General features: G+C 41.4%; 3 protein-coding genes, 1 long non-coding RNA gene and 1 other non-coding gene across 7 annotated transcripts in view; 3 read left to right on the top strand and 2 right to left on the bottom strand.

The window, feature by feature from the left end:
* LOC144016493 (cyclin-dependent kinase 17-like) overlaps positions 1-1,791 on the top strand; it is a 29,850-nt gene extending 28,059 nt beyond the window's left edge. Inside the window, exons 16-17 of the mRNA XM_077517696.1 lie at positions 67-144; positions 838-1,791. Coding sequence (XP_077373822.1) covers positions 67-144; positions 838-875 — 116 coding nt within the window. The 3' untranslated portion in view covers positions 876-1,791. The remainder of the gene's footprint in view (positions 1-66; positions 145-837) is intronic.
* A 450-nt stretch (positions 1,792-2,241) lies between these two features.
* LOC144016491 (ETS domain-containing protein Elk-3-like) lies at positions 2,242-19,594 on the bottom strand. Its single transcript, XM_077517695.1, has 5 exons — positions 16,355-19,594; positions 10,178-10,386; positions 8,503-9,240; positions 6,847-6,969; positions 2,242-2,843 (listed from the first exon to the last, which is right to left on the bottom strand). The coding sequence occupies exons 2-5, from the start codon at positions 10,382-10,384 to the stop codon at positions 2,715-2,717; spliced, it is 1,197 nt and encodes a 398-aa protein (XP_077373821.1). The 5' UTR covers positions 10,385-10,386; positions 16,355-19,594; the 3' UTR covers positions 2,242-2,714.
* Positions 9,851-13,587, top strand: LOC144016492 (uncharacterized). Its single transcript, XR_013282929.1, has 3 exons — positions 9,851-9,954; positions 10,247-10,471; positions 12,168-13,587. It is a non-coding gene; the product is annotated as an uncharacterized LOC144016492 (long non-coding RNA).
* hal (histidine ammonia-lyase) lies at positions 16,172-25,188 on the top strand. 3 transcript variants are annotated; one of them, XM_077517693.1, is made up of 21 exons: positions 16,175-16,424; positions 16,505-18,073; positions 18,773-18,833; positions 18,911-18,938; positions 19,031-19,105; positions 19,196-19,268; positions 19,356-19,422; positions 19,503-19,540; positions 20,155-20,280; positions 20,914-21,053; positions 21,178-21,225; positions 21,322-21,469; positions 21,555-21,650; positions 21,792-21,850; positions 22,045-22,125; positions 23,025-23,090; positions 23,154-23,319; positions 23,389-23,523; positions 24,353-24,461; positions 24,566-24,635; positions 24,715-25,188. In XM_077517693.1, the coding sequence occupies exons 2-21, from the start codon at positions 17,827-17,829 to the stop codon at positions 24,844-24,846; spliced, it is 1,965 nt and encodes a 654-aa protein (XP_077373819.1). In that variant the 5' UTR covers positions 16,175-16,424; positions 16,505-17,826; the 3' UTR covers positions 24,847-25,188. The 3 variants fall into 3 exon arrangements, with proteins under 3 accessions (XP_077373817.1, XP_077373819.1, XP_077373818.1); XM_077517691.1 differs by having other exon boundaries at positions 16,172-16,424; positions 21,178-21,469; XM_077517692.1 differs by lacking the exon at positions 16,175-16,424 and having other exon boundaries at positions 16,449-18,073; positions 21,178-21,469.
* Positions 25,189-26,386: 1,198 nt separating this feature from the next.
* trnay-gua (transfer RNA tyrosine (anticodon GUA)) lies at positions 26,387-26,474 on the bottom strand. Its single transcript is given in 2 exon segments — positions 26,387-26,422; positions 26,438-26,474. It is a non-coding gene; the product is annotated as a tRNA-Tyr (tRNA).
* Between the last annotated feature and the right edge of the window lie 103 nt (positions 26,475-26,577).

The raw sequence follows: 26,577 nt of genomic DNA, 5'->3' as shown, positions 1-26,577 counted from the left end.
TGGCGAATGGCGAATGACGGCTCCTTTTGCATGAACAACGTGCGCGCGTTTTGTTTCTCCCGCCAGACGTCTCCGTGTTCACGTTGAAGGAGGTCCAGCTGCAGAGAGACCCCGGCTGCCGGAGCTCCTCCTACCCGGAGTCAGGTGACGCTCACTCACCGCTTCGCAAAACGGCTCCCCGCAGTGACCACCAGGATAAGAAACATGTCCTGCTTCCTGGAAATGCATCCACAAGGGGGCGCAAATTCCCCATAGAAAAAAAAAATAAAAAAGTCAGAGGTTGACCCGGAAATGGGCGCAAATGTTGCGCATGCCAGAAACAGAATGAAACAAAAATCATTTGCAATCAATGATGACATCACATTTAACAAACTTTATACCTACTTGACATTAAATCAGTTGCTGCTCTCTAGTTTTACTTGGCAAACGAGGCTGTTTGAAAGCGCTTTATAAAGAAAGGTTGTTTTTTTTGTTTTTTTTTGCTAAAATTACAGTTTGCTTAAATTTTTATTATTATTAATTATTTTATGTATTTATTTTTTTAATATTCCCCTTTTTATTATTTCTGCTAACAGTCATGTTTTTTTTTTATTAATGTACTTTTGTTCTATTTAGCCCCACCCCTTTTTTTTTTCTTTTTTTTTTTTTTCTCCTCCAAAATATGTCATCCCTGTATTTGTAGCTTGTGACAAATGATAAATGTTCAATTACATATTATTTGCTTACTTTCTTTTGTGTGCGCTAGTTTGGGAATTTATTATTTTTCTTAAATCTTTATGTTTAATTGGCTTGCGGTTGAATTTGAGCCAACATTGATTTCCTTTTTGTTGTTTTCAGGAAACGGGAAGAGCCGAAGACAAAGCATGCTCTTTTAGATTCTTTGGACTTTTTCTTTTTTTTTTAAATGATTTATTTTGAAAGAATCTCTTGAGCTGTACACAGTTGTCAGTGCTGGATCGTGGTGGAGCATCATCATCATCATCCTCGTCATCTTCATCAGCAGCCCTCCAAACCACTCGGGGGCGCTGGTCCAGACTGTGACATTTCTATTCTATATTTATTAAGAAGAGAGAATGTGCTGCTAAAAACCCGACTACTGTTTTTGAATTCTAGCCGTCACTTTAAAAGAAGAACATGCAATGTGTATATAGATTTGGAAGTGCTTTATAATATTTCTTCTTGTGATTTTTTTCATACGTAGAAGTCGACCTTCAACAAAAAAACCAAGACGACGTTTTCATTGCCCGTTGAAAAGTTTTTGGACGTTTCTTTCCCATTTGTTGACGGGTGAAATTGTGCTGCAGGTGAATCATTCCGCTCAGGTGACAAGCGAGCGTGCGTGCGTGTTGGGCATTAAAAAAAGACAAGACAAGGTACACCTGCACGTTTCTTCACACTTTTACGTCAGCCTCAAAACAAAAAATGGACGCCCGCATTTGTGTCTTGTCTGTTACAAAAAAAAAAACAAAAGTCGAATGAGCATTTATTTCTTCCGCATATTTCATATCCAGTTAAGGTTAGTACGAGTAGGTAAAAAAAACAAACAACATAACTAGGATGTGGAATAAATAAATGCTCAAGCGGCTTTCCGTGCACACGTGAACCTTTTTCGTTTCCTCCGTTCAACTTCCTCGAGTCGAATTATTTTCACCATGTTTGACAAAAATGTTTTGTATGATGTTCTGTTTGAAGAATTGTTTCTGCCGCTGTGTGGAATTGAATTGCAGATGCCCCCACTACAAAAAAAAAAAAAAAAAAGTAAAGAAAATTAAATCGAAAGTTTAAACAGAACATGATTTGTTTTCTTTCTCATGCAGGATTATTAGTTTTGGAATTTTTCATTTGAGTTTGTTTTTGTTTCGTTTTGAGTTTTTTTTGTTAGTGTTGATTATTTTCAGGGTGGTTTTGTTAGACTTTATTAGTTGTAATTATTTAATAAATGCTTAGTTTTTAGTTAGTTTCAGTATTAGTTTTAGTTTTTTGAAAAATGTGTATTACTCGTGTGCAATATATTAAAAAAAAACAGCATGCGAGTGATGTCATCTGAAGGTGCTTTTCGATTGGCTGCTGCTAGATGACATAAAATGTAGTTTCAATTAGTTTTTGTTTTTTAAAAATGATTTTCGTTTTTATTTTATTTCATTACCAAAATTGTTTTTTAAATTTTAATTTTAGTTTTTTGTTAGTTTTAGTTAACTAAAATAACCTTGTTCTTATGTATCCCAAAAAAAAATCACAACATTAAGCATTCAATGCTTAGTTTATTGAAAATGGACGACATTCTTCACAATACAAAATTATACAGAATACATACTGTATACCACGTCCAGTATAAAAAAAAAAAATGAAGTACATCAAAAAAAATAAAAAGGCTTTTCATTCATTTGAAATTCTTGTCCTCAAGAAGAAGTTGGGAGGACACAAAAAAAATGAAGGCACAGCCGGTACTTATCCGAGAAGCAAGTGCATTTGTTACATACAAAAAAACAAAAACAAAACAAAGGCCACATTTGAAATGAAACAAGAGAAGAAGTTATGAATTGTAGCTCGAGTTGCGCAGCTAGCGATATGGCTCTTTTATTTATTTTTAAACCGAGTGCTTCCAACCACTGCAACCTCAAGCAACCCAAGTGCAAAAAAAGAAGACGACAAAAAAAAAAAAAAGAGGTCACAAAACAGTCTGAAGAGGATGTTGACCAGGATGAAGACGAGGATCAGGATTTGTGGGTACTGGGCGGCGAGGACGAGGAGGATGAAGACGAGGATGAGGATGAGGATGAGGAAGGTGTTCCTTCCAGACTTGGCAGCGGGATCGGCATGTGTCCGTTGATTAGGCTGGGAAACTGCGGAGGAAGAGAAAAGGTGGAGGACGTGAGACGAGACGAGACGAGACGAGGCGAGGCGAGGGCGGAAGTTGTGCCAAAAGGTTGACTTTCCGCCGCCGCATTGTCACGGCTCCAACTTCCTGTTATTTGTTCACTGGGCCTCTTCCTGTTCGTCTCTGTCCACAAAAGCGAGCGACACCAAGTCCACTCTTTTCGGAAAAGTGTCACAAAAAACGCCGTTTGCAACCTCGTCTCCAAATATTTGCTCCGTGCTCGTCTTTTCATTTGGTCACGTTTCTCTAATCACGCTTCACAAATACTCACAATGAAACATCTAAAACTAAACTAAGACAAATCATTTTTGGAAAAACTAATAACAAACCAGCGTTATTATAGTTTTGGAAATGTGCATTTTAGTTTTGATTTTGTTTTGAGTTTTTTTTTTTGTTAGTTTTAATTAGTTTTTAGGGTGGTTCTGTTATTTATGTTTTAATTAGTTTTACTTATTTAAGAAATGCTTCGTTTAATTTAGTTTTAGTAGTTTTTTGTTTTGTTTTTTAAATATTTAAAAGACATCATGGGAGCGTCATCATCTTTTGGTGCTTTTCTATTGGCTGCTGCTAGATGACGTCACTTCTGTGTGACACACTTTCAAACATCTCCTTTTCCGGTTAATGTCAAAATAAATCAACTTAAAATCGTCCCCAAGGCTCATGCATGAAATTAATTACCAAAGACTAAAACAAAGGACATTTTTGCTATAATTATAGTTAGTTTTATAAACATAAAATGTAGTTTCAGTTATTTATTTATTTTAAAAGCATTTTTTATTTTATTTTATTAACGATTTTTTTTTCATTATCTTTAGTTAACTAAAATAACCCTCCTAAAAACTAATGAAAACTGAATTTAGAAAATAAAAGTAAAAAAAAAATAAAACTAATGAAAAATCCTCAATTATCAAACCTTGCAAAGAACAACAAAATCGACATAATATTTCCGGGCAAAGGCGAAGATTTCAAAATCAGCCTCGATGACGTCAACATTTTTGCCATCCTCTGATTGGTCGGTCAGAGCAAGCAAAGTTCAAAGAGAAAAAAAAAACTGTTTTCTCGCTCCTGATTGGTCGGTTACAGCAAAAACTTGCTCCAGCCTGCTTGGCCTAGCAAAACGCACGTGTAGCGATGAGCAACAAATGCGCACACGTTCATTAATCAACGCGCACGATCCGCCGCAAGCGGATCCGGCCACGGTGGGTGCGGCGTTCGACGAGATGTGAGACGAGCGCGGATCCGCTCTCGAAACCAGTTTGGCCCTGTTCGGAGCGTGCTTGGCTCCCCTGGGCTCAAACAGGAAGTCTTCACAGGATTTCCTCTCCCGCTGCTGAAAGCGGACACTCCGCCAGCAAAGTCTGATTAAAGACGCGCAACTGCGCTCGTCCGTTGCGGCAAGTCACAAAAAATAACAACAACAAAAAAAAAAAAATCTTAAAAAATTATTTTAATCAGATCGGCAACCGCGGGACGCACGGACATCGATCACGTGATTAATCAAGATGGATTTAATTCGTCATTTAGCACAGTAGTTGTGATAGTATTAACACTTTTATTGAAGCAACATCTTGATTAAAAAAAAAAAAAAAGTTTAAAGTACTTTAAAAACAAGTTCTCCCCTCGTAGACGAGCTCTGGGGAAACGCCGCCATTTTAGTGGGCGGAAACAACGACGTCATGACGTGTTTAAAAGCCCGGGCAGATTAGATTGACATAGCAACACAAAGATGGTGAAATCTGATTGGATATATTTACTGGAAGGCAAGAGAAATGCGACCCAAATGGAGAGGAAAGACAAAATACAAGTTGATGGAGTTCATTTCCAAATGTTTGTGATTGTGTTTTGTTGCAGGCCCCAACCAATCACAATTTGACATTGACTTCTCATTTCCAATTCTGTTTGTTGTTAAAAATCGATTTATTTTGATACGAATTGGAATAAGGACGTTTGAAGGCGTGTCGTACAGAAGTGATGTCATCTAGAAGCAGCCAATAGAAAAGCACCAAAAGATGACGTCACTCCCATGGGGGTTTTTAAATATTGCGCACAAGTAATACACATTTTTAAGAAAAACTAAAACTGAGACTAACTCAAACTAATCAATTATTAAATGACTGAAAAATAAAAAACTAACAGAACAGCACTAAACACTAATTAAAATCAACTAAATCTAAAAAAAAAAAACTCAAAATGGAAATAAAAATGAACTAAAATGAAAATTGGTTGCTCACTTTAGTTACTGTACTCAAAATTTTCAGACTTTTTTTTTTTTAAGTTTGCCTCCAATTGAAAACAGATGTGTACTTTCTCCTCCTTGTTATTAAAAATAGTCTTGCAGCTTCTTTCAAGCTCGGCGGATGACGACGTGACGTTGAAAAAGAGCGAGAGAAATCTTGTTTGAGATCTTGAGGCCTCTTTTTTATTTATTTTTTTATTTATAGGGCGGAAAAATCAGGAGCGAGGCACAACAAATTGCGAGATGCAAAGATATTATTTTATTTCTCACGAGCGTTGACCAATGTCGCCTCAAACTTACCAGCTTCTGGCGTTCTGAAATTTGGCACTTCAATCTGACAAAAGACATTCGAGCGTTATCTGTTTCAGTTAGCGACTTTTCATTTAGCAATTTTTTCAGTTTTTGTTATTTTATGTGTTTTTGTTTTGCTCATTTCCAAGTTGTCAGTTCTGTGCTGATTAGATGTCACAATTTAGTTTGCACCAAAGCTGTCATTTAAAAAAAATAAATAAACTAATAACAAAAATTCAAAAAACAATCCCGTTAACAAAATCAAATAAAAATGAAAATGCCTTTAAAAAAACGAAAACTAACTGAAACGACATTTTATGTTTACAAAACTAAAACAAACTATAATGATAGCGAAAATGGCCATCGTTTTCGTCTTCGGTAATTAATTCCATGCATGAGCCTTTGGGGATGATTTTAAACGTGATTTTTAGTCGATTTATTTTGATATGAACCGGAATAATGTTTGAGAGTATGTCACACAGAAGTGACGTCATCTCGCCGCAGCCAATAGAAAAGCACCAAAAGATGATGTCGCTCCCATGGTGTTTTTTTTTAATATTGCGCACAAGTAACACACTTTTTTTTTTTTTTAAACTAAAACTAATACTGAAACTAACTAAAATATAAAATATGGCACTTTACTGTACTTTAATTTATTTAATTCAATATCTGGTGCAATAACCTTATTTATTGATTGATTAAATTTTTCTTTTTTCTTTTATTATTATTATTATTAATTCAATCTCTGGTGTAATAACCTTATTGATTGAATTATTTTTGATTTTATTATCTGTTCTTATTGCTGCTGGACACGTAAATTTCCCAGAGGGAGCCATCCCAAAATAAAGTCAATTCTAAGTCTAAGTCTAACAGAACCACCCTGAAAACTAATTTACTACATTTAAAAAAAAAAAAAAAACGAACTCAAAAGTAACTAAAATGAAAAATAGCAAAAGTATAATAATCCTTGGTGAGTACTTTTACAAACGGGGTAAACAACACCTTTAACTCATTGACTGCCATTGACGGAAAAAGACGTCAAATAATGTATTTTTGCTGGGCTGGCAGTGAATGTGTTAAACACAATGTGCCAATATATTTTGTGATTATATTGCAGCCTCCTTTTTTCTTTTTTCTTTTTTTAAGGCAAATGTTGCTTAAAAATCCATCAATTTTGGTTACATCTCATCTTAAGTCATTGACTGCCATTGACGGAAAAAGACGTCAAATAATGCATTTTTGCTGGGCTGGCAGTGAATGTGTTAACCACCATGTAATCAGGTGTTTCTTCATTTTTCTTTATTTTTCTTCCACTATGTACCGCCAAGAGTTTGCGTGTCCACCCCGATATGGGGGAAAAAACAAAAAACAACTTGTGGACTGCGTCTGCGTGCATGCGAGTGTGACCCGTACGCGTGCGTGCTGGGCGGGCCTCCCTCACCTGAAACAAGGAGCCGTGGCCCTGCAGCCGGGCGGGGCTGAGCGGGGCCACGGGACTGAGGCTGCTCCAGAAGTGGATGCCGGACAGGAGCGGACTGTGAGCCAGCAGCAGACCGGAGGGAGTCTGGAAAATGAGGAAGGAGGAGGAGGAGGAGGAGGCGTCAAGAAAAGAAGGAATGGGGGGGGGGGGGGGCTAATGCGAAACATGCTGAAAATGCAAAATGGCGCAGCTTCTTTTTTTTTTTCTTTTTTTTTTTAAGGTCTTTGGAAAAACAAACTGGCAGAGCAGGAAGGAAGTCTGCGGTTTCTCCTTTGGAATACACGGGTGACGTTAGGGGCGGGGGGGTTGTTGTTGACGAAGGGGGGGGCAACTAGAGAGAAAACATATGAAATCAATTTCTGAGTCTTCCAGTCCCCCCCCCCCCCCCCCCCCCCCCGTCTCGTGTCACCTCAGAGAAGCGAGCCAGTGTTGCAGCCCCACTCGCGTTATTAATGGAATTATTGGAGCATCTGGCATCACTTAAGGGCCTCTTTTCCTCTCCACTCGGCTCGCCGACATTTTTTATTTATTTTTTTTGCCGTTTTCACGTCTTGTTTTGACAACCCCTCCCGCCTGGCAAACAAACGCCGCGTCAGGAGGATCCCGAGCCGTTCCCAGATCATGACAAATATTTGACAAGTCATCTGTTGACATGTGACGAAGGCAACCGGATGGCGAAATTCAATTCAATAGCGGGTGGGAGGCGGAGCCACAAAGATGCCACAAGAAGGCAACAAAGCCCGGAATGGACTCTCAAAATGGTCCTGAAAATGTCCTAAAATTTGCACTCAACTTGATAGAACAATGTCATAATTTCACCAAGAATGTAATGGAAAAAAAAATCTTGGCTGAAACCTCCACTTTGTATTTAAAACAAGCCAACTATGTAGCTTTAAGAATAGCCCCCTTTTAGCTTAATGCTAACACAAATGGAAAATGTCGTTGACAAGCTAATGGCATCACTGATCTATATATATGAGTGGATAGCCGGTAGGGGGTATATTCAGGTCAGTGAAGCCAACTTACTGAGTGAGTAGAAGAAGAAGTCTCTTCATCTTCGTTGGTGCTCGATACTATCATACTGCCTCCCGGTGGCCAATGAGGGCACAATGACGCACAAACTGTTGAAATGCTTGAAATTCTATTCATGTCGTTACTGTATTGTAATCCAGTTTTACAAGTCAGGTGTTGTTTTGGCAACGTGAGCACGAGACAAGCAAGCTGAAGCGGAGCGAAGGGACCTCAGAGGATTCGGAAGCGACGTGGAATTAACATTTTCTGCTTGACAGGTACGTTTATTACCCAGTTTTGATTGTTAATTGGTAGGTAACGGCCTTTTAATTGCCACGTTCGTCATGCCAAGTCTGCTCACATTCCATCCAATCATGTCCATCACCATCTTTGTTGTAAAAAAAAAAGTTCCTCACGGTTCCCTTCCTATCTGTCGAACCTGCCTTGTTTCTCCGCCATTGGGTGCATCCACCACAGATGACAAGAACGAGCGCTCGTCTTTTCCGCATTGCGCAATATTTTGTTGACTCACCAAAAATATTTGCGTGGATGCTCGCCTCTCAGCATCCATCCAAACAATACTCGGGCACGGGCGTCCTCACTCACCTGCGCGCTGAAGAAGGCGGGCGTGAGCGAGCCGGACGGCAGCGCCGGACTGTTGAGTGCGATGGAGCTGATGTCGCTGGCCGCCAGCAGCAGGGAGGGCGGCGAGATGTCCAGCGCTTTTGGCTTTTTGCTTCTGAACGGGAGTCCGTCGCCTCGACGACAACTCGAGGAGGCGGAGCTTCCGCCGCCCCCGCCCCTTTCCGCTCGCTCCCGCCGGCCGGACGAGAGGTTGAGCGGCTGCGCGCTCTGCTCCGAGAAGTCCCCCTCCCGCCCCGCCTTCTCCTCCTCCTCCTCCTGTTCCACCTCGTCTCGGTCCCGGTCGGTCCGGCCGCGAGGGGAGCGCGGAGGCCGGTCGGGCGCGGCGGCGGCGGCGTACGGCGCCTTGGCGTCGTTGGCGCAGAAGCGGATGACGGAGCGCGGCTCCTCGCCGAAGGCCCTGAGCAGCTCGGGCCGGTTGCGCAGCGAGGCCACGCTGAAGGACGAGTAGAGGCCCGAGCGCAGGTAGTCGTTGCGGCTCCGCGGCGGCCCCGAGGCGGCCGCCCGCGCGCTCCTCAGGCACTCCTCCACCTCCTCCTCGCCCTCCTCCTCCTCGTCGACCTCGGGGGGGTCGCCGTCCCGCGGCGGGAAGCGTCCGGAGGCCAGGCCCATCTCCACCATCTGCGGGTCCATCTTGAGGATCTCGGGGAAGGAGACGAACTTGTAGACGAACTTCTGGCCGATCACCTTCTTGATGATGTTCTGTCGGGAAGAATCGTGACGAATCGCTTTTAGGATGGGAAACAAACAAAATAACATCACGGTGCGGGAACATACTTGAGGTTAGAGGTGTTCGATCCCATTTTTGTTCCTAGACAATAATAATAGTACGGGATAGCCCGCACGCGCCCGTGCGAGCCGTTGAAGCCACAGGGCGGCCATCTTGCTCCTCCCATCTCTATAAACAATACGTATACGTACAGATTCGACAGAAACAGTTCCTCAGTTCCTTAGACGGCAATATTACATTTGGCAGCGGCATCTTTTGTTCAATTACATACAGTTATAATTCTTTCATAAAAAATATACAAGTTTCCTCCTGTACTAAACACCATATAATTTCTACAGGTATTTAAGGCAAGTTGTAAAATGTCTGAAGTCCTCTTGTTTATGTTTAGCAAATTTAAAACACCATAAATCATTCTGTTTCTACTAGGCACTGCCTCAAATGTTCTCCAATTTCAACACTGTCAGATCGTGTGCCAAGAAACGTTTTCTGGGAGGAGCAATATGGCGGCTTCAAATGTCTAACATATACAGATCAGTGGAGGTTATTGAGATTGTGGCGAACAGGAAGTGCCACTCGTTTACTTGTTGAAACATCGTCTGTGACTGACTTTTAAAACCCGATGAAATGAAAGGACGTACGTGTCAACTTGGAACTGCCGAACTGAATTGGTTCATCATCAGTTGACGGCAAGTACAAAAATGTCATTTTAATTGTACATGAAAAGTAATGAAGTTACCACATTAATTATAGATAAAATATGAACTTTTTACTGCTGGAAAATATAAGAAAATGTTTTACTTTTAAGTTTTAGTTTTGTCAAGTATATTTTCGTTTTTATTTTATTTTGTTAGCAAAAGAGTTTTTCCACGAGTTTTGGTTGACTAAAAGAAGCGAGCGTCGTGGAGCGACCTTGTCGTAGTAGTATCGCAGGGCCCGGCTGAGCTTGTCGTAGTTCATGTTGGTCTTGTTCTTGCGCAGCCCCCACAGCTTGGCCACCTCCTCGGACTTGAGCAGCTTGAACTCGCCGTCGGCGGACGTCCAGCAGATCAGGTGCTTGTGGCTCTGGTCCAGCAGCAGCTGCAGCAGGAACTGCCACAGGGTGATGGCGCTGTCCATAGCTGCGGACGCACGCAGGCGGCAAACCACAACTTAGCGTGTTTTGATGCTCGCCCGGCGCATTTCCAGACTCAAAAAACAAAACTGGTACGATATTACAGATTGATAAGTGATCTTTATTGATATTCGAGCAGTCGAGTTGAGTGGTGAGAATAAATTGGAGTTAGGAGCGCTAGCTGTGGTTGGCGGTGAACTTAGCGTTGCGCTAAATCTGGCACGGCCGTCTTTTTAGCGCACGTTGTCCTTTTCATAAACCCGATTCGAATGATTGTGGACAATTCTTCTATAAAAATGATTCAATGCGTTGACAGTTGAAACTCAACAAGGAGAAAGCACGCAACGTCCGCTAGCTTAATGCTAACACACGATGGGGAAATGCTATAAATGAGCTAACAAAATTAGCATTGATGTTAACAGTCATGATAAACTTTCAAACGACATTTATTTTGTGTTTATTCTCGGCAAACAAGCAATATTAGCGCAGCTTTGTAATGTGTGGCCATCGGTCGTCAAGTCTACGTGTAGCAGTGCAATCAGGAAATTATGATACATATTTTAAAAAAAAAAAAAGGGTGATTTTTTTTATTTTTTTTTGCTGGAACATATTTATAGCATTTGCATTTATTTCAAGAGGGAAAGATGATTTGAAATACAAGTGTTTTGAGTTATGAGCTTGTAAGCAGGGCTATTATTGTTATAGTTTGGGGGGTTTTCCTTTCAGTTCGTTTTTATTTTTTAAGTTTTGTTTTTTTAAATTTAGTTAGTTCTAATTAGTTTTCTCTTGTGGTTCTGTCATTTTTTATTATTTTTAGTTACTTAATAAATGCTTACTTTTAGTTTGCTTCAGTATTAGTTTTAGTTTTTTAAATGTGTATTACTTGTGCATTTGAAATACAAGTGTTTTGATTTATGAGCTTGTAAGCAGCGTTATTTTTGGAATTTTTCATTTGATTTAGTTTTGATTTTGTTTTGAGTTTTGTTTTTTTAAATTTAGTTAGTTTTTATTAGTTTTAGTTATTTAAGAAATACTTACTTTTAGTTTCTGTATTAGTTTTTGTTTTTTAAAGTTTATTACTTGTCCACAATATTTCAAAAAACACACCATGTGAGCGACATCATCTGAAGGCGCTTTTCTATTGGCTGCTGCTAGTTGACGTCACTTCTGTGTGACAAACTTTTTCACCTTATTCCAGTTGATATCAAAATATGTGTTCTTAAAAATCACATTTAAAATCATCCGCAAAGTCTCGTGCGTTAAATTACCAAAGACTAAAATGAAGGACATTCTTACTATAATTAGTTTTAAAATGTAGTTTCATTTAGTTTTTGTTTTTTTAAAAAGAATTTCATCTTTATTTTATTTCATTAAAGATTTTTTTTGTATTATTTTAGTTTAAATTTTTCCGTTAATTTTAATTAACTAAAATAACCTTGCTTGTAATTCAAAGCATCAGAAAATATGAAACGGGATTCCCCCATTGAAATGAACGGAAATGATCGACACATGCTTGTAAGGGGCGTGGCCTAGTGAGTGACATCATCATCGCGTACCACGCGGCTTGTTCCCTTCAAGTGTGACCTCCTCCTGCTTCAAGCTCCTTTGCCAGTGTTTTCATTTTTATATATATTTTAAAAAAAATAAGATAAAAATCGACACCTGTGGCTCTCCTTGCCCACATGCACGGGCATCACCTGACTTTAATTCGTCCATACTTCGCTTGAGTAATACACACACGTAATGTGAATAAGTCCAAGCTTTTTTTTTTTCTTTTTTTTTTTCCAGCTGCCAATGGCGACGACGGCGCGATCCGACATTCCGGCCCGAGAGGAACAACCCGCCCGGAGCCGTCACACTTCCTGTGGAGCGAAAGGCGGCCAGGTTGAACCGCAAGCATACTTCTGGCTTGAGCTGTTCTTCCTCCTCGCGTGCGCGTTTTTTTTTTCCTCTTCTCCATCGAACGCCACATTCAAGTACACGCACGCACGCACGCTTCTATTCACACAGCACACGGTCCCGCTCCCAAACTAACTTTGGAGATGTCGGTCGGGGGGTGTCGAACGCAGATCATTAAAAAGACATTCCGTTTGATTGGACGGCTTCCTTGGGGGTCCGCGTCGTCATTTAGCCATTTTTTGGCTTGGGAACGTTATTGGTTAGTTGCCAAAAAGTTGCGAAATGACATTCCCATTGCGTGATGATGTCGAGGAATTTTTCGTTTTTATTTGGGCACATTTTTCAGTGATGGACGGCAAGTTGAAAAAAAATATGGGCAAAGGCAAATGAGGCGCTTCGTTTGACGGAATAAAAAACAATCGCTTTAAAAATGTGCATGAGTGCCAACTATCAACCGGAATACTGCACAGAAAAATACTTTTGCCTTTCGGGAAAATCTGTGACTAATTGACACGCCCCTACAAAGATTTTGAATTACTACAGATGCCACAAGATGGCGTCAAAGTACTACCAAATGAAATTTCACTAAATCACTTCCATGTACTTCCTTGGCAACAAGATACAAGATGGCAGCAAAGCACTACTTTTGTCGAAATAAAACTCATCAACTAAGTTGCCAGCAAAGCACTACTTTTGCCCAAATGAAGCTCCGCAATTCACTTCAACAGCAGCACACAAGATGGCAGCAAAGCACTACTTTTGTCGAAATGAAACTCCTCAACTCACTTTAACATAGTTCCTTGACAACAACATGACACATGATGGCGGCAAAGCACAACTTTTGTCGAAATAAAACCCCTCATTTCACTTCAACATATTTCCTTCGCACTGAGATGGCAGCAAAGCACTTCTTTTGTCTAAATGAAACTCCTCAACTCACTTCATCATGCACACTTTGCACCACAGGACAGCAACAAAGCACTACTTTTGTCCAAACGAAGCTCCCGTTTTCTCGTGTTGACTTTTCATGTGAGCAAATGAATCCAGTTTTGTATTTTTGCAGGAACAATTTGACCGCAGCGGCTTTTTTGTCGATTGTTGACGGCGCACGGAGCGCACGTCTGGCAAGGGGAAGGGCCGGCTTTTTCCGCCATCCGCCGCCTTTTTCCGCCGGGCCGTGCCAAACTACAAAGCTGTCAAAGTGCGGACTTCCTGCCATTCTGCTTCCAAGGACAATCGGGCCGGCCGAGGGATCCCACGGCAGCGGGGGGGGGGGGGGCACTTCCGTACGCCGCCGTCGCTACGTGCTTCCCGCTGGTCAAAAGATCATCATCATCCTCATCATCATCATCATCATCATCAAGCCTCAGGTGCAGTACACTAGTCACAAGGTAGCGGGACGGAATGTGAGACTCGGTTACAAAACAAAACATCAGCAATCAGCAATCGAAACCCCTTCAGCGCAGTACCACGTTTCGCCACAACTCGCCGGGCAGTATTGAGCGCTACTGTAAGCGATGCATCGTAATTAAGAGCAAGACGAAGAGGCGGAGAAGGTCCTCAACAAGTCATGGTTGTCGTTCCCACGCCCTGTTGTGAGTGTTCTTGTATGCTGCGTACGCGTGGCGGCTCCACGTGTGTTTAAGTCGAAGTCGTATTCCGTTAGCCCGTCAATGGTGTTTTACATTACATGTTAGCATTAAGCTAGCTAAACTTTCATTCGACAAAATGTATCAGGGCTTCATTTGGAGTTTTTAATATATTGAATTTAAGTTGCACAAATAAAATAAAGTAAAATAAAATAATTACAAATCTAGAAAAGTGAGAACAATTGTAATAAGAAAATATATATATATATATATATATATATATATATATATATATATATATATATATATATATATATATTTCCCAATCAATTGTCTGGAATATGTTCAATTTTGTAGCTAAAATAACATACATGAGTGATTGTATTATTATTTTATTTTTATATATTTTTAGATAATATTTACATAATATCTATATAATGTTATAATTTATATTGAAAGTTATACAAGTATGTATTTTTGGATTAATAACAAAAATCCACAAAATGCAGAAATTAACTTTTTAAGATAATTGTTGACTTATAATTTTTTTTAAATATACATGAGTAATTGTATTGTTATTTTTATTTTAGTATATTTTTTATATAATATTTACATAATATCTAAATAATGTGTTATAATTTATATTGAAAGTTATACAAGTATGTATTTTTGGATTAATAACAAAAATCCACAAAATTCAACTTGAACTTTTTAAGACAATTGTTGACTTTTAAATTTTTGGGGGGCATTTTATAATAATAATTTTCCCTTGTCATGAATATTTTCAACTTCTCGAGCACAAAATATTGAGACAAGATTCTGACAGTGATGACTACGCAACAATTAAGCAATATCACATGAGCCGGATTGATCGACTCAGCAACCTTTTTGCAAGGGATTCGGTCGTCGTTTTTCAAAATAAAAGCGACTGTTTTGCAAATGTCTTATTTTTGATTCAACACAAACAATAATCGGCCTACGCTCATGAAGCACTGCAGAAATCGGAGAATGAACTTTTTGAGAGGCTGAAATCAGAAGATTTGCACAATTTTAAGATAAAAGGTGGCGCTAAATGATTACACTTATGTGTCGATTTTTTTATTTTTTTATTATGATATGTGTGGGTTTAAAAAAAATAAATAAAATAAGAGCAGCTCTCTTGGTTTGGCGGGCACACGTGTTGGTTGAGTCACGGCTGCACGGCGGGCATTCTTGCCGACATTTTTTGCCGTCCGCGTCCCCGGCGGGCTCACAAAGCCGGCCAGTGTTGTTGGCCCAACGGAAACTCTTAATGAGATTAGTAGACGGCCGGCGTGCTGCAGACATTACTCGCTCGGTCGTGACCACATCTCGCCCTCTTGCTCTTCCTTGGTACCGACGTGGAGGGGGAAAAAAACAAAAAACAAAACAAAAAACAAAACAAAAAAAACCCACGTTTGATTTCTTCACGATTTGTCTAATCTTTGTTGTTATTTTATTTCTTTTTAACTCTCTCTATGCTGCTTTTTTTTTTTTTTTTTTTTTTTTTTTTTTGCATCTGAGCCATTTTAAGCCGTTAATGCAATTGTAATAAAACTTTTCAAGGGTGGGGATTTTTTTTTTGTCATTCAAATTGTACCTTTTGGCTCTATAGTGGACACTTATGGCCAATTTGAAACACATTCAATATTATAAATCATTGTTATTAACTGGTGTGAATCATGTAAATTGAGGTCAAACGAGTTCTTTGTAGACACTTGATTTTTTTTTTTTTTTTTTTTGGACCAGATGACATCATTTATCAATTCTGGGACAAGGCAGCAATTTCCTGTAATACTGTGAGTTTCCAAAAGAGGCGTTTAGTGGCTCCAGTGGGGTACATTTTGATTTTTAGGAAGTGGCGGTACCTTCTGCTGACCATGGAAGACGATTACGTTCTCATTTAACAAGTACTGAACTAGTAGCAGGATGAGTAAAAAATGTGTTACTAATAAGAATATGTAAACATGTCATTTTATTTCTCAACCTTCGCATTAAACTGTCATTTGAAGGGTTAAAAAATGAATACGTGTATAATACGAATGACGAGAAGTGATGATAGTCTTTTTCTCTAGCTAGGTCCTCTAGGTAGTTACTAGTTAGTTACTAGTTTTAGTTGCTATCTTTTTCTTTGTTTAAACAGCAAATGAATAAAAAAAACATCTAAGCAATCTTAAAAGTCTGTACGTGTCAAAGGCTAACCAAGGAGGCAAAATGTTTGGTAAAAGTCGAACAAAGCTTGACGTTTTAAAAGTCTAAATGAGTTTTTTGTTGTTTTTTTTTCCAAGCTGTTGCTCGGAAGCACACCGGAAGAATGAAGACAAGCTGCGATTCTGTTATAAAAAGTGGTGCCTTCACTTTTTTTTTTGAACAAAACAAACAAAAACGCAACGACTCGGGTCCAACCACAACTAACTTGGGAGGGGAAAACAACACACAAAAAATCGAAAATGGAGGCAAATGGTTTACCTGCGATCACTTCCGTGGCCTTTTCTTCCCCGCCGAGGAACTTGTTTAGCGCGACGCCGCCGCCGGAGAGGTCGGTTGTTTTTCCATGCTTGCTACACGGCTTGTGCTCGGCCTGAAATCGGATCCCGTGCTTTTTCTTTCTCCGAGCAGGAAGTCGGAGCAGGCGGGCAGACGCGGGGCCGGCGGCTCACTTCCTCTCGCCGACGATTCCCCAGGCGCTCTGCCGTCTGTGTAAACACACTTTTCCTCCCCTCCTCTTCGCCTCTGCTGCCTGCCCGCTGACGGACGGCAGTCGGCACACATGGCGAGCGACGCACACAGAAAGAGAGAGAGAGAGAGAGAGAGAGAGAGGAAAGAGGAGGGGGGATTCAAAAAAAAAAAAGAAGAAAATCCGACAGCCCCTGAACTGACATCATCGCTTCGCTGGCCGTCACGGTGCGTTCAGGAAAACCTTGCGAGTATGAGAATCTGGAGAACTTTTCCACTGTTGTTGCCGTCCCCTAAGCAGTTCAGTGGCCCCTGACGAACACTTACGTCTAATCTTATTCACGTTATTATTCATTTATTTTGGCGTATTAGTGGATTTAAATGCAGTTTTACTCCAACCAATAAACGAAGATCATCCTTCGAGAGCCGTCATGGTGCCTTCAGGAGAACCTCGTCAATTTGACAAGCGCGTTGCGTTATACAAAATCTGTTTTTCTATTTTTTTTCTGTCATAACTTTTTAAAAATGTATTTAAGTATTTTAGCAAGTCACTAAATTCAAGTGAAACTTTGCTGTACAACCCATAAACGAAGATAATTTGCTTTCTGTCACGCTTCGTCAATGACAATTCAACACCAACTTCGATGGTTTCCTGATTTCTTTTTTGCTTTATCTTTCTTAAAAAACAAAAAAACAAAACCAAAACCACAAGCGTCTGTTAGCGTGTCCCTTAACTATAAAGGAAAACAATTTATTCAGTGTCTGTCAGGGTGCCTTCAGGAGTGCCTCGTCATTCTGAATGTCTTCATAAAAACAGTCTGTAAAACAAGTGCTGTAAAATCATGTTTGGGGAAATTATAGTGTAAAATCAGAGACGGTCGAAGCTACAAAACAAATCAAGCACCTGCTTAGGGACCCGCAACCACGAGGGGGCACCCACGTGTAATTATCGGTTAACACAGGATGGACACCGGTGTAGTACTGCATTTTCTTATTCTTATTTTTTTCAATACTATTGAAGGGGCCGTTTTGATATCTTATTTTGTTTGTTTGTTTTAAACTAAGATTTGCACATTTTAACACAGTTTTAAGACCATAATTGTCAACTTTGTTCTATTTTGAAAACATACTTTAAAAACCGTGGACCGTGGACCGTGGCACCGCCGAGGCGTGGCCCCGGGCGGCTGCGTCTGATTGGCCCCCGTCGGCCGTCCGGCCGCTACCTTGTGGAGGTCCGCGACCCCCCCGGCGCTCACAGTCCCGCCATGCCTCGCTTCACCGTCCACGTCCGAGATGAGTGGCTGGCGGTGCCGTGCCGGGACAGCTCGTCCACCATCCGCTGGCTGGGCCACGAAGCCCTCAAACGCTACACGAAGAACAAGCCGGACAACGGCGGCATCCAGGCGCTCAAGGACACCCGCTTCGTGGTGCGCAGGTGTCAGGGGCTCGGCCTGCTCGACGCCGACGACACCGTCGACGACGTCCTGGACGATAATGACTTTGTCGAACTGGGTTAGACTAAATAAATAAATACATATATAGAGTCCCAAACAGGGGTGTCTTCGCTTTACGACGGGAGTTCCGTTTGTACGTAACCCGGAACGCGCCGTCGTCTGTGATTCGAAAACCGCACGAGTAAAGTCAGCGAAAATCTGAAACTCGATGTGGGAAAACACGTTGTGGAATAGGAGTGCTGTTTGTAACTTGGAAGCGTCGTATGTCGGAACCGGAATAAAGCGAGGACACCCCGTATTGGGCACTCATTGAAATGATTGAACATTACTGTTTACTCTTCTCATGATGTCAAAATGTAAACAGAAAGTAATTACACAGGAGATATAAAAAGTCTACACACCCCCTGTTCAAATGGCAGTCGAGAAAAAAAGCTTATATGAGAACATTGTAACTTTATTATCATGTGTTGACTTCCATTTAAGATGAATTTAATTTTGGACAACCTCCTCTGATGAAAGGGTGTGCACACTTGTGCAACCCACAGTATCTCAGGTGTTTATTTTTTCTTTTCCTCATTGAATTGTACAGGTTATAGGTCACACGAATGGTGGAAAATGTTTTGAAATAATTTATTTGAGCAAAATCATTTGAGAGAGGGGTGTGTAGACTTTTTAAAATTTTCACTGTGTCATTACACGACATAATTTTGTCGCTTGTCTGAATATAAAAAAAATATGACCGCTGTTGTGCTTGCAGTCATCGAAGGCGACACCATGTGTCCGGACTTCATCCCGTGCGCGCCCGGCGTTTCCCATCTGTATCCACTTGTACAATATTACGAGCCGAATGACATTTCCATTTCGATATCTGTTATCCTTACATGAACAAAATAAGCACCGCAGCGTACAGAGAACCGGAAGATGTGAGTCACTTTTTTTGTTTTGTTTTTCACGGGGTTTGTCTGCGTTTGATTGCACGTTATTGAGCACATTCTTTCTTTTGTTTGCTTTGCAGCATATTTGCTTGGACGGCAACAGCCTGACATCGACGGGCCTGGTCAACTTAGGCAGAGGCCTCTACAAGATAACAGTCAGTAACCCATTCAAACATTCCTGATTGACGGCGCTGATCTTTGACTTTTTTTTTTTTTTTTTTCTGGGTTCCGTCAAACATTTTCAGCTGGCCGCGGAAGCCGAGAGGAAAGTTGTGCAATCCAGAGAGCTTTTGGACACCATCGTCAAGGAAAACCGAGGTTAGCTCACGTCGCCGTGAACACGCCAGGGCCACGGAAATTTGGGGGGAGACTCAATTGTGTTTTTTCCCCTCTTTTCAACTGCAGTTGTTTACGGGATCACGACCGGTTTTGGCAAATTTGCTCGAACCGTTATTCCTGTCAGCAAACTCAAGTAAAAAAACAAGTTTAGTTTAAAATGTCAATGTTTGGAGCTAAAACCGGATTTATTTGTGATTTTTGTGTGTTGCTCAGGGAGCTGCAGGAGAATTTGGTGCGCTCACACTCGGCAGGTAAAGCACAATTACTAAAGGTGGCAAATCCGGGTCCACAAAGTGCCGCAGTTTGGCTTTAGCCCCTGATGCTAGCTAGCTAGCTCCGTAGCAGCTAGCTATGATGCTAGCTAGCTAGCGGTGCTACAGTTTAGCTTTAGCCCCTGATGCTAGCTAGCTAGCAGCTATCAATGAGGCTAGCTAGCTAGCTGTGCCACAGTTTGGCTTTAGCCCCTGATCCTAGCTAGCTAGCTTCCTAGCAGCTACCTCAGGCATAGCATAGCTAGCTGCTAGGGAGCTAACTAGCTAGCATCAGGGGCTAAAACCAAACTGTGGCACTTTCTGGACCTGGATTTGCCACCTCAGACAATTACTAACATGATTGCATACAGAGATTACTTCAAATTGGATGAGTTTGGAGTAATACTCTACTGAAATACAGTGAAAAGAGCAAGGGCCCCAAAACTGAACCCTGTGGATCACCGTACGAGAGCGGGACAGTGAGATTTAGTCTGCCTAATTTCCATATTTATCCTTGTAATAATTTTGAATGTTAAAATGGGCTCGTTTGCAATTTGTCGGTGATGAGTTGTTGGAAGACTGGCGACAACCTGAAAAGTGGGCGTGCCGCGCAGGTGTCGGAAACCCGCTGAGCCCGGAGAGGACCCGCATGCTGCTGGCTCTGAGGATCAACGTTCTGGCCAAAGGGCACAGCGGCATCTCTCTGGAGACCCTTCACGCCATGATCCAGGCCTTCAACGGTAAGCAGGCGGCCATTTAAGGTACTACGATGCCCTGGCATGCAAGGAGAGCTGCTGTTGTCACTGTAATTATTGTGTTGATGTGTGCCTTTAAGGGGTGTGGCCTCATGGGTGACATCAGGAGTCTGTTGTGTTGTTCCTCGCGAATGTTCTCATTTTGGATCTGTGTGTTTGACTGTCGCATTCTTTAAACGACTAAAAACATCTGCAAATGTGGCTCGCCTTGCCCACATGCCAGGACATTACAGTACCTGAATTACTCACTATTTTTGTTTAGAGCAAAAACATCCACCAAGAGGCGGCAGGTAACACGAAAACCTCGTAAATTGGTTATTTTACTTAACTAAAACTAATGAAAAAACTAAAATTCAAAAAACAATTTTGTTAACGAAATAAAACAAAAACGAAAATGCTTTAAAAACAAAACTATAATGACAGCAAAAATGTCATTCGTTTTTGGCAATTGATTTAATGCATGAGCGTTAACTCATTTTAACACTATTACTCATTTGACGTCTTTTTCCGTCAATGGCAGTGAATGAGTTTAAAAAACTCCAAACGAAATGAAAACGAACTCAAGTGGAAAAAAATAGCCAAACTATAATAACGATTGTGTTTGCCTTCCCGTTGCAGCTTCCTGCCTGTCGTTCGTTCCTGAGAAGGGCACGGTGGGCGCCAGCGGGGACCTGGCGCCCCTCTCCCACTTGGCCCTGGGGCTGATGGGCGAGGGCAAAATGTGGTCGCCCAAGAGCGGCTGGGCCGACGCCAAATACGTAAGATCAAAGATCTCAAAGATCCCAAAGATCCAACAGCAAAAACATGTTTGCCTTTGCACGACCTTTGACTTGTAACATGTTTTATCCCCCCATCCCCCACCCCACTTTCATTTGTGAGCAGGTCCTACAGGCCCACGGGCTCAAGCCAATATCGCTGAAGCCCAAAGAGGTCAATGTTGAAAAAAGAAAATTGATATTTTCACGCGTTCTGAGTGAATTGCGCCATACCTGTCGCATAATTCGCCAACGTGTCCTCTCGGGGCAGGGCCTGGCTCTGATTAACGGCACGCAGATGATCACCTCGCTGGGGGCGGAGGCGGTGGAGCGCGCCCAGGCCATCGCCCGCCAGGCGGACATCATCGCCGCGCTCACCCTGGAGGTGCTGAAGGGAACCACCAAGGCCTTCGACAGCGGTTGAGCGCCACCGGCGGATCTTTCAACATCTGCTCCGAGCAAATGTCACAACCTCAAGGTTGATTTTTTTTTTTTTTTTTGCAGACATCCACTCGCTGAGGCCCCACCCGGGACAAACAGAGGTGGCCCTGCGCTTCCGCTCACTGCTGGACTCGGATCACCATCCGTCCGAGATTGCCGGTGGGTGACTAGACGGAACCAAAACACAACTAGAAGCACATTTCTGTCACCGAATGAGAAATCCAGACTCTAAACCGGCAAAAGATGAAAATCCCAAAAGAGTTTTGTGTGTTTTTGTGTTTCCCCCCCCCCATACCAAAGAGAGCCACCGCTTCTGCGACAGAGTCCAGGATGCTTACACCATGCGTTGCTGTCCTCAGGTAAAGCACAAAGCATGCAAACCACAAACTAACATTCATGCCTTTTGGCTTCATAATCTGCAGAGGTGTCAAATCCAGAAAGTTAAAAAAACTGCCACACACCTTCAAACTCGAGTCGTGTTTGACATGAAGTCGCTTCCTTCCAAATGATCTGAATGAGTCGGCGTCTGTTCTTGTTTGCGCTCTGCTCGAAGGTCCACGGCATCGCCAACGACACCATCCAGTTTGTCCTCAACATCATCAACACGGAAATCAACAGCGCCACCGACAACCCTGTATCCTTCAGTCGGGAAACGTTCACAAAAGCTTCTCTAAAAACAACTGGGTCAAAAATAACCCATATTCAGTCAAAATGGGACCAATTTGACTATTTTGGGTTTTTCAATTGACCCCCAAAAAATGAATGATCTGCGAAACAAGGCAAAAATTGGGTTGCTTTGTGGGGTATTAATTTAATTTGACCCAACTTTTTGTGTGAAATAAGTCAAAGTTGAGTCGGTTCATTATTGACCTAATTCATTTGGGATTTTCAAAACTCCACAAAACAACCCAACAAATTGGGTTGCTTGGTGGGTTATTGTTTAATATGAGCAACTTTTTCAATTAAATAACTCAAAAACTAGGGTCGGTTCATTTTTCACAGAATTTACTTCGGTTATTTAATTTACCCAAAAAGTTGGGTCTAATGAATAACCCACAAAAAAACCTGACAAATTGCGTTGCTTGGTGGGTTATTTTTTTTAAAATTTGAACTGTTTTGTATCACTGCGATTGGTTGGCAACCAGTCCAGGGTGTCCCCCGCCTACTGCCCAGAGCCAGCTGAGATAGGCGCCAGCAGCCCTTGTGAGGAATAAGCGGTCAAGAAAATGGATGGATGGATGTTTTGTATCAAATAACTCAAAAAGTTGGGTCCGTTCATTTTTGACATAATTCAATTGGATTATTCAATCAACCCAAAAGGTGAGGTCAAATGAATAACCCACAAAACACCCACAAAAAAAATAAAAAATAATAATAATTAAGGTTGCTTTTGGGTTGGTCCATTTTTGACCCAATTTGGGTTATTTTTGACCCAACCTTTTTTAGGGTGATCTTGACCGATTTCCAAAAATACCCAACATAACTTGGTTTTTCCATCCATCCATTGTTGTTTTTTCCTATTGGCTGTACAAGATGGTGTTTGCCGAAAGAGGCGAGACTATTTCGGGTGGGAATTTTCACGGGGAGTACCCAGCAAAGGTAAGTCCAACAAACTAACTCGTCGCTTTTTTGTTGTCGTCTGAGCATTTGCTTTCCTGCCAGGCTCTCGACTTTCTGGCCATCGCGGTCCACGAACTGGCCTCCATCAGCGAGCGGCGGATCGAGAGGTTGTGCAACCCGTCGCTGAGCGAGCTGCCCGCCTTCCTGGTCAACGAGGGGGGCCTCAACTCGGGCTTCATGATTGCTCATTGCACCGCCGCCGCGTTGGGTGGGGCTCCCGTCTTCTAACAGCCCCTCAAACTGCTCCCTCCCTCCTCACTCATTTTCCCATGTACAGTTTCAGAGAATAAAGTTTTGTGCCACCCTTCCTCCGTGGACTCGCTGTCAACCAGCGCTGCCACGGAGGACCACGTCTCCATGGGGGGCTGGGCGGCCCGGAAGGCCCTCCGAGTGGTGGAGCATGTGGAGCAAGGTAAGGAAACGTCGTAGACGAAAAGCTTTTTTTTTTAAATATAACTTGAAAAGATAATGACAAATAAAACCACAAGAAAGTGAAATAAGAAAAGAATATACTAAAATAATAGCAACTGAAACAAACACGAATATTGACTGTTCGTGTGCCTTTTGGCCTCTTGGGGGCAGTGTGGTGCCGTGCATCCATGGTGTACACACTTAAAGTGCGTACAGAAGAGGAAAGTTATTGGCCTGGACTCCGATTGAATTTGATTAAAATAAGTCGTTTTTCCACACATTGAGAAGAATTTGTGCCTTTGCGTAGTGTTATCTTACCTGTGGGTACGTGTTCTCATAGTATTTGTGTGTGAATATTCGCTATTTGAAGGAAAAAACACGACCGAAGTCGATGCTAACTCCCTGTTAGCATTTTGAATAGGATCCTCTGTGCGTTTTTAGCATTAGCGCTATGCTAGCGATGTTTTAAAAAAAACGAAGCGTTTTTGTATTTAAATATACAGGTGATGTAATTCTTCTTGTTGTGTGTTTAGTTTTAACAATTAACTCCAACTAGAGTGTCGTTAAACAGCTTAAAATACGTTTAGGGACAACAGAATAACACGCTACACACATGCTAGCTGCTAATGCTACGCAAGCAAAATGGTGGATTCGGGTTACATTTTCAGTGTCGGAAACTTGTTTTTTCTTCTATTTTAACGTTTTAAAGGGAAAATAACCAGCCATTTGTCCCAATAGGCCAACTGTTTGGCCATTGTTTGGGCAAATGATAAAGTGATTGATAGCAACTGTCGTTTGTGTCATCTAAAAATGTTTGTATCTGTTCTCAGTGCTGGCCATTGAGCTGTTGGCGGCCTGCCAGGGCATCGAGTTCCTCCGCCCGCTCCGCACCACCACGCCGCTGGAAAAGGTCTACGACCTGGTGCGCAGTGTGGTCAAGTAAGTCAAACACACGAGGGGGGCCAAGGTACAACAACCGTCCTACTGGGCAAGGGAAGCTACAGGATGGTTAATATTTATCCACCGTTCCCGCTTTTCCGCAGGCCGTGGATTAAAGACCGATTCATGTCTCCGGACATCGAGGCGGTGCATCGTCTCCTGCTCGACCAGAAGGCAAATATGCGCAATCAGCCCAAATGCAACGCCACGTGCATGGCTGTACAATATTGACCTTTTTTTTTTTCAACCCAAGGTGTGGACGGTAGCCAAGCCGTACATCGATAAATACCAAACGGAGTACATCCCGGAATCCCGTCCCGTCTCTCCGACCGCCTTCTCCCTGGAGTCGCCTCCCTCTCCCAGGAAGCGCTGTCGCCATGAATGAAAACTTAAAAGATCTTAAATGATCACATCAACTCATAATTGACTATTAGTGGCTTTTGAACTTGTATGTTTGTATCCTATTCTGATTTAGTTAGTACTGCCTCACAACTACCTCAGCCATTGTACTTAGCTGCCTTCCAGTCCAATCTTTTGAAATGGTGTTGTATAAAATGACATATTTGATAGCCAGCTAAAATACATCTTTGGGAATAACTTTGTTGCGTGTTATCAATGTCTTGTTTTAGCAGTGGAATTTTCCAGTTTGTTGTTTCATCGAGATTCCGATTTTTAGCACTTGCAAATAAAGGTTGCGTTTCGGTCTGCAAACAAGGCCTTGCCTAAACACCATCCAAAGTTACTGACCTACTTTTGCAGAGTTCATTACATTACAGATGAAATATTACAAAGGCTTATTCAGGAAATTGTATTCATTTGTTCCGAACAGTCTGTTTTCTTTTATTTATCCTTTCTCTTGGCTACACACTTCTACTGCATGTGTTGTAAGATATGTTTACATCCGTTTTTAGCCGCTATGATAATTCAGCAAAATTCAGCTTGAAGCAAAACTTTTGTCCAGTGATTTTTTTAATATATCATTTTGCAAGTCAGTAAAAGGGAAACTAGTGTGCAGAGTTTTTTTTGTTATCTAAACAGGTATGGCAGTAAAAAGTACTCTTTAGTACAATTCACCCTGCGCTTTTTTTTTGGTTGTTTGTTTTTTAAGGGTTGAAGCAGTGTTTCTAGTTTTACCGGAGTATTTTCTGACTACTTTTGCCAACCAACTCTGCTTTGCTGCAAATTAGTGTTAATTTTGTCAACAAAAACTAATAACAAAATAACTTCGTCACCTCACATTTTTCACCGGACTAAAAGCCTAATTAATAAACAATAACTGGGACTAAATCAGCATGCATTTTTGTCGACTAATGACAACGAGACAAAAATGTACTTCACTTAATAAAAACTGGACTAAAATAAAAACCGGACTAATATCTATGGACATTTTAATTCATGAACAAAAAAAAACAAAAACAAAAAAAAACGGCAACAGCTATAACATTCCAACAATTATATTAATCTGACCGCTAACTATGATGTAATTCTGTGTGAAGGAAGTTGTTCTTCATCAAAAAAAATTAAGAGAAAATTGTATGTGAAATAGTTTTAGAACCGAAATATTCAACATAATCTGATGACCCAAAAATAAATAAAGGGGTTAAGTGATTGCCCTGATTAAAACTAGGCTAAAACGTTGACATGTTGACTAAATATCACTAGCTGAATAAAATGATCTTTCCTCGGACTAAAATAAAGAATCAAATGCTAGACTAAAAATAGACTAAATGAAAACGGGATGAGGTTGGATAACTATCATAAAAACGTGATTGAAACTAGATAAACTGAAACTACATTTAAAAGTGGCGGATAAAATTAACAGTACTGCAAATGAAACATGGTTCTGGCGGCTTCACTACGACAACGTCGCTTAAAACATTTCACGCAGAGAAAGCGAAAGGTGATAATAATTTAAAAAAAAAATGTCCTTCGAGCCGGATTTGAACCAGCGACCTAAGGATTTCAGCGTTAAGCCTCTACAGTCCTCCGCTCTACCAACTGAGCTATCGAAGGGATAGACAACTGACGACGAAATTGCTGTTATATTTCCAACTACTTCCGAATCCAAGTAAATATGCAGGCTGAGTTTTTGCGCTAGACTCAACGAACCGTGGAA

Source organism: Festucalex cinctus, chromosome 3 (genome assembly GCF_051991245.1).
Source record: "Festucalex cinctus isolate MCC-2025b chromosome 3, RoL_Fcin_1.0, whole genome shotgun sequence".
Lineage (NCBI taxonomy): Eukaryota > Metazoa > Chordata > Actinopteri > Syngnathiformes > Syngnathidae > Festucalex > Festucalex cinctus.
This window is presented reverse-complemented; position numbering and strand designations above follow the sequence as displayed.

Bases quoted from the DNA above. Each gene is read 5' to 3' on its own strand.
- LOC144016491 (XM_077517695.1), bottom strand. From the start codon at position 10,384: ATGGACAGCGCCATCACCCTGTGGCAGTTCCTGCTGCAGCTGCTGCTG. The intron at 9,241-10,177 runs GTCGCTCCACGA...TCTTCCCGACAG, and splicing joins TGCGATACTACTACGACAAG to AACATCATCAAGAAGGTGAT. The intron at 6,970-8,502 runs GTGAGTGAGGAC...CTCATTTTCCAG, and splicing joins CCGCCTTCTTCAGCGCGCAG to ACTCCCTCCGGTCTGCTGCT.
- hal (XM_077517691.1), top strand. From the start codon at position 17,827: ATGCCTCGCTTCACCGTCCACGTCCGAGATGAGTGGCTGGCGGTGCCG. The intron at 18,939-19,030 runs GTGAGTCACTTT...TTTGCTTTGCAG, and splicing joins CGTACAGAGAACCGGAAGAT to CATATTTGCTTGGACGGCAA. The intron at 22,126-23,024 runs GTATCCTTCAGT...TGGCTGTACAAG, and splicing joins ACAGCGCCACCGACAACCCT to ATGGTGTTTGCCGAAAGAGG.